At 30.1% G+C, this 6,873-nt stretch overlaps 1 protein-coding gene across 2 annotated transcripts; it reads left to right on the plus strand.

Moving 5' to 3' along the window:
- Positions 1–3,371: 3,371 nt before the first annotated feature.
- LOC119662144 lies at positions 3,372–5,438 on the plus strand. 2 transcript variants are annotated; one of them, XM_038071699.1, is made up of 5 exons: positions 3,372–3,494; positions 3,564–3,647; positions 4,551–4,773; positions 4,828–5,064; positions 5,130–5,438. In XM_038071699.1, the coding sequence occupies exons 3-5, from the start codon at positions 4,633–4,635 to the stop codon at positions 5,268–5,270; spliced, it is 519 nt and encodes a 172-aa protein (XP_037927627.1). In that variant the 5' UTR covers positions 3,372–3,494; positions 3,564–3,647; positions 4,551–4,632; the 3' UTR covers positions 5,271–5,438. The 2 variants fall into 2 exon arrangements, with proteins under 2 accessions (XP_037927627.1, XP_037927628.1); XM_038071700.1 differs by having other exon boundaries at positions 5,133–5,438.
- Positions 5,439–6,873: the final 1,435 nt, after the last annotated feature.

Here is a 6,873-nt window from a genome sequence, read left to right on the forward strand (position 1 = left end):
ACCATAAAGACAACCATCACTCACTCTGCCAGCCTTATGAATTTTAGACGCTCCCACCCAGCACAATATATAATCTTGAAAGAAATAAGTAAAGTTATTTTTGTTTTCGACCAGTACATGTGTTTCAAATAGAAAAAATATATCATATAGGTACGTTAAACAAAAGTGAAAAAATTCTTATGATTAAATTTACTTTTTAAATCAGCTCTGTTATAAGAAAGCACCTGGCACACTGATAATTGCTAATTAGAGTTCACCGGCAAGGCAACGTCTCCTGCAGTGTAGACCAGGGTATTTCTTGCTGGGTTGATATCCATCAGCTGACGATACTTATATTTTGTTTTGTATCGCACTAAAACATTGTTGTCATAAGCAAGTCGTTAATCATTTTCGCATCTCCTGTTGTAGCAGCAATAACTTTGTTTTCTCTCCAAGTGAAAGATTTGTTGTTAACAAAAAGCGAGTAATGACCTAATGGAACACCAGGATGCAGTCTTTCAAGCTCATTAAATACTGCGCGCAGATTTAGGACCGTTCTTCCACTGTGAAATCTCTATTAATGTAAATATTTATACCATTTAATTTCGTCCTAGAGGATAAAATCTGTAGCCTGCGATTTTGACCCAAGTATTCCAATAAAAATGCCATTACCAGGTAGTTTTTTACAGTTCACACAGATACATTTGCTTTCAGCACATTACTGCACAGTTTTTGAATTTCCTTTTCAGTAGACATACGATAGCAGTGTCACCCGATAAGCCTTTTACAACATAATTCTTATTTAAGTAAAGTATTTTCTTGCTTTAATGAGTTGATTTTTTCTCTCAATAATTGTAGATCATCTTTCTTAACAACGTTCTCAAGTTTGTTATCCAAAATACTTTCCAAGCGCTCGTCAAAAACAGTCCATCAGAAGACATCTTGTGATACTGAATTATTGTTAGTATTCGGCATAGCTTTTTTGGCGATGTTTGTAGTTTCTGGAGAAGTTAACAAAATGTTTCTTTTGCTACTTCTACCGCCCATTCCACAGGAACGCAAAAAAATGAATTTATATATTTTTATTTTAACTTGATTTTAAATAAAAAGTTAACAAAAATTAAATAAAATAAATATAGTCTACTTTTGAGCGCTTTTGCTTAATAATTGTTCTTGTAGCTGTAGCGCTAACCAAATAGTTTAATTATTGTTTAACACAGATATTATAGTTTCTATACTTTATTTTATATATTACTTAAATTATTTGTTAATCATGTGTATATTTCACTGCTTTTTTTTAGGTGCTTCAGTGACCACACTTCAAAATAAAAATTAAAAGTAATTTAAGTTTATACACAAATGTTGAATTGAATTTTAACCCTCCTTTATACTCTCAATGGTTTATTGACACTTTATTTATAGATAAAAAATTTTGTAAAAAATTTTTACTATATTTCAGTAATTTTCAGGGAAATCACTTTTTTTAACACTTTTATCACAACCGGATTAACAACAGCCAATTATTGTTGACTTTCAATTGTTGATTGTACAATACAACAACTTAGCTTTTTGCCATGTATTAACTTTAGCGTAAATTGTGCAAACTAGGCACAATTTCTTAATAAAAAAGGTCATCTCTCTCAAAAACGAATGTTGAAAAAAGGTTATCAATTGCTAATTTGCTTTTAAAACTCGCCAGCATAAATACTAAATAATGTTTCAATTTTTAAATACATTTTTTTTTATTTGCCATTCAGTTTTTCCTTTCATTTAAAAATTTTTCGGTTATAGAAATAACAAATATTATTTTTGTATTTATTGTTGTTGTTGTTTTGCTATTCCTTTTATTTGCTCAGCAGCATTAATTATGCATTGATAAAATGAAATTATTTTTAATAATTGTTCCTGCAATCGCTCGAAAATCGATTTCATTATATGCAAATTATTCTACAAAATTGAATTTGAATTTCAAATTGAAATTGAATATGCAAAACATGAATTTGCAATTTATTTTGCCTGCACTTAGGCGCAATTTAATTGCATTGACACACACGGCAAACTTTACTCAATCACCATACATGCCCATGCACATAGGCACACGTTATCATATATATATATATATATATATATATATATATATATATATATCTTTAAATATATTGCGTACATATGTAGTAAACAGGGGCAAACAACGAGACGAGACTTCGCGAAGGCATTTTAGATCAACACAACTAATGAATTTAAATCCTGCATATTTTCAGGCAAATTCGTTGTTGTTGCTCTTTAGCAAATTTATGACAATTAAGGCCATAAATTATTATTAATAACATAATTAATAAATGTTAAAAATTAAAACGCAAACAAATTTCAAATTTCATTCCAATAATTTTCAATTCAGAAGCAAAAACAGAAACCGAAAAAAAATACAAAACAATTTGACACAAAAAATTAAAATTTTAAGCTTTTTGCTTATGTCTTTATATTCTTTTTTATTTTATTTTACGTTTTAAAACAGCACAAAAGTATAAAATGAAATTGCAACAAAATCAAATTTCAAACCAAGCGAGCAAACTAAGTACGGAACACAACCAAACTGACAAAGAGTATGAGGAGGGGCATGGCATATCATGCAGCGCTCACTGCTCCAGCAAAAAAATTTGTCAAAATATTGTGAATTTAATAAATTATTCGTAGTCTTTGCGATATATTGACAGCGAAACGGGAGCTTAAGCAAATTTTTTCTTAATGCTTTTTACTCTCTACTCTCTGTTTCCCGCTTTCTGCTATCAGTTTTCTACTTTCTATTTTCTGCTCCATAAGATTTTGAATAATTTTAACACTGTGTTGATAATAATTTCGCAGTATATATTTATTATTTGTACTCGCATACATTAAACCACAGCTGGAAATGCGAATTTGTACTTAAAATAGGCACTAAAATCAACGAAAAAAAGGTAACCCAAGTAGAAGTCAAGAGCAAAAAGGCATTAGCGTCACAAATCCAAAATAAATTTAATTTTGTACATAGAAAAAAAACTTAAGGAAGTATATGTTTGAAGTGATCGTTTATATCACTTAAAATCCTACTGTTGGCAACCCCGCATGAAATAGAAAAAATATAACAAAAGCTAAACCCATGATATGCCTAAAATGCCTTACACACACCACTGAACAGAATTGCTCGAACAAAATTCTTGAAAATTATAGTCTACATTTTTGTCAAATGTATGTATTTATTGTTATATACGTATTATATTAATGTACAGTATTTAGAATAATAATGTGGAGTAAAAAACATTATTAATTTAATTATCTTTTTATTAGAATCAAGTATGTTATAGAATAATTCGAAGTTTGTAAAAATAGGTAACCAGTTCATTTTAAAACAAAAATTTTTTTGTCCGTCGAACTACAGCACAGAGCGACAAAAAGCAAGGATCACCAAAAATGTACGTCGAAAATGATTTGCTGATGGGAAGGACTTAGTTGGAATTAAAGAGAATAAAGAAGCAGAGGTACAAAATAAAAATATTTTATGACAATCAATATATAATGATATATTTTGTGATTTATTTTAATTTAAGCAACATGAGGGACAAACAAAAAAAGTCCAGTTGGGTGCAAAGATCGGAGAAGTCAAAGGGAATGTTCATGAGAAACTTGAAAAGGTAAGTGATAAAAAGGCACACGCAAAGTCTCAGCAAGCACCAAAGGTCAGTATTGACATACATCAGGTAGTATTCGGTAATGTGAAATTTAATATAATTTTAAGAGCATATGAGGAGATGAAACCAGGGTTCGTACTTGAGCTTGAGCTGCTCAAGCTCATGAGCAAGACCCAATTCTTATGTGAGCCCAAAATTGGCTCATGAGCGTAAGCCCAAAATTGGCTCTTATTGAAGAGCTGCCCACCAGCGTGAGCCTTCAAGTTGCTCATATTGAAGAGCTGCTCATGAGGTCTCACGAGCTCAACTGTTTAATAAAAAGCGATTTATTAGTTTATTTGCTTTATTTATTTTTATAAACGTTATATGTGAAAATATATAATTTGAAATTAACTTAGCTTATTATTATTTATATTAAAACAATCATTTCAATTTGAAAAACAAATTTATAAAATATTATTTTCCACAAATAAACAATACAAATATATTTATTGTTTATTATAAGAACTTTGATTATTTCCATATTATAATTAGTTCAAGGTTATTAATATTTTAAATCTTTTCTAATGACGTTTTCACAAAAACAAAATAATAATAAAATCTTAAATTGGGCTCATACTCTTGCTCACGAGCGTAAGCCCATTTATAACTTAATGACGGCTCTTGCTCGTAAGCATGAGCTCTGTAGTTGGGCTCGCTCGTGAGCGTGAGCCATCGTATGAAAAGAGTATTTTGCCGGCTCATGAGCCGTGAGCAGAATGAACCAAAATGAGCCGCTCATGGGTACGCAAATATGTTAAAACTCTGGGAGAAACATAAAGTACATAAAGTACATAAAGTAAATATTTTATAACAATCACTATGAATGATATAATTTGTAAAATTTTTCATGTAAACCTTATTTAGGAAGGCATTCAGGAGAACCAATTGAACTTAGAGGCTGAAAAAGTCAAAGAAGGCATTCGCAAAAAAATGTCCAGTAACAGCAATGAGAGTGGGAAACGACAAAAAGGCGCATGGGAATACGGATCCAAAAATCACTACAGATGTACGTCAAGAATTATTAAAGATCCAAAACGGCACAATGAAAGAGGAGATTCTAGATAAAAATAAGGGAGAAAAACAAGAAGTAATAACAAAAAATATTTTATTAATATTAAAATGCAATGAACTTTTTTTTTAGCACGAGGAAGAAGAAATTCAAAAGAACCAGTTAGACTGCGATGTTGAAAATGTCAATGAGGACATTTGCAAAAAAAATCAAACTGCAAGAACGTCAGTTGAAAATGATAAAAAGCGTTATGGAAAAGCAAGTCAAACTCCATTGATTAATGCAGATGAACGTCAAAAATTATTAAGTATCAACAATGGCACAATTAAAAAGGTTATAGAAGGAAATAAGGGGGAGAAACAAGAAGAGGTACACAAGTAAATTGTTTTACGGCAAACACATATAATATGTTTTGTGAATTAATTTACTTTCAGCAGGTTAAGAGAAATGAATTGGATTCAGGGAACCGAAAGGACAAAATACTAACCCCTGAAAATAAAGACAAAGGTGGTGAAGATGATAAAGAGATTAATATTTCTGACTTTTTTTCCTACTTACCTGTACTAGTAAAATAGCGCGATCCGCAGTTCAAGTTTTTATTTTAGTATTTATTAGTATGAGAAAAACTTTCAAGAGCAAATATTTTATTGGTAGGATATGTGGATTAAATTAAAAAATTTATCCAAATTTACATCAAACATGCTGAATTCAAGTGAGTGTGATTTTGTTAATATATATTTAGAAACTGCTAATTTTGCATTTCATTTGATATGTGCACATTTTGAAGTTTTCGATATTATAATATATTATTAAATAAAAATAAAGAAATCTCTGTAACCAACGAAATGTTTTAAATGACTGCACATTTTGTTTTTACCTGTGAGAAAACAAAACTTGAATCTGGAAAAATATTTGATATATGGTTTAGAATGTATACAAATATACCAATAAAAGCTTTTCAGATATATAAATACATTTATGTGACTAATATCATGGCACTTCAAATTTATTGCATTTATTTTCCATATAAGGTATTGTTGTCATTCAAATTCATTATTTTATTAAGAGTCGTATAAAGGCTAAATGGAACAAGTAAAAGCTTTAGAAAAATATGTAGCGGTTAAAGCCGTTCAGTAATAACACAATGTATGAACGAAGAGAAATCTAACTAGATAGATAGATATATAGATATATATGTTTAACAATATGATGCCTATGTCATTTACATAAAGCTAGTTTATTAAACACACCATCTTTAATAGTAGTATCTCAAGAAGTACCACTGCATAACAGCAAATGTTATCTGCTTTATTAAGAAAAATGTAACTCCTACGACTAAAGACGATGCCAAACGAAAAATTTGCTGTTATTTTATTTGGATTGGTGGAAAAGATAATTATTAACTGAATTAATATTTGGCAATCCAGTAAACAATTATTTTACTCACTAAAAAAGATGTTAAAAACTACAAAGCTCAGTTATCTCTCTTATCATAACAATGTTGTCAGTCTCCAGAGTAGATTTTTCTTTCAAAGTACGTTCCGTGCGTGGACTTATTTAGATTCCAAAATTCCGGGAACTCATACTAGCTCTCCTAAGAAGACGTATATCATACCGGGAAACAAGTTTGGCACTTGAAGTTGAGGGATCCTGAAATAGATAAAGGCTTTCCGACAAGATCTGCGTAGTGACAGAGTAGTGAGATGTCACTTCGCATTGTCGAAAGATATTGTGTCAAATTATTTACACAGCTGATTTTTACCTAAAACATATTTTAATACCCTTAAAATCTTAAGTGTTCAATTATGCTCGAATAATTTTAAATGATAATAAATACAGAATATGTTTTGTTAACCTTCCTCTTAAATGGATTTTTACCTAACATACATTTACACAGGCTAGAGTTGTAAGAATATTAGAAAAGTCAGAATGTCTCTGAACCCAAAGAAAATACAAATTTTATACAACAAGGAAAACCAATACTCTGACCCTTCGCATCACTTCGAGTTTGAATTATTAAATGGGCGAAGTTAGTATTTTTGTTACATTGAAGCGTGCGCAACCCTTGCCATTCAAATGGAATATCTTATTTTTGAATGAATCTGCTATTCCATATCCTTTTCCTTTAACCGAAATACATTTTTATTCATTTTTTTTTGTCCTAACTAAACTGCGAAG

Source organism: Teleopsis dalmanni, chromosome X (genome assembly GCF_002237135.1).
Source record: "Teleopsis dalmanni isolate 2A chromosome X, ASM223713v2, whole genome shotgun sequence".
Lineage (NCBI taxonomy): Eukaryota > Metazoa > Arthropoda > Insecta > Diptera > Diopsidae > Teleopsis > Teleopsis dalmanni.

What these genes read in the sequence shown, in the direction of transcription:
- LOC119662144 (XM_038071699.1), top strand. Translation starts at nt 4,633, where the DNA reads ATGAGAGTGGGAAACGACAAAAAGGCGCATGGGAATACGGATCCAAAA. An exon ending in ATAAGGGAGAAAAACAAGAA is followed by an intron (nt 4,774 to 4,827) that starts GTAATAACAAAA and finishes CTTTTTTTTTAG; the next exon opens with CACGAGGAAGAAGAAATTCA. An exon ending in AGGGGGAGAAACAAGAAGAG is followed by an intron (nt 5,065 to 5,129) that starts GTACACAAGTAA and finishes ATTTACTTTCAG; the next exon opens with CAGGTTAAGAGAAATGAATT.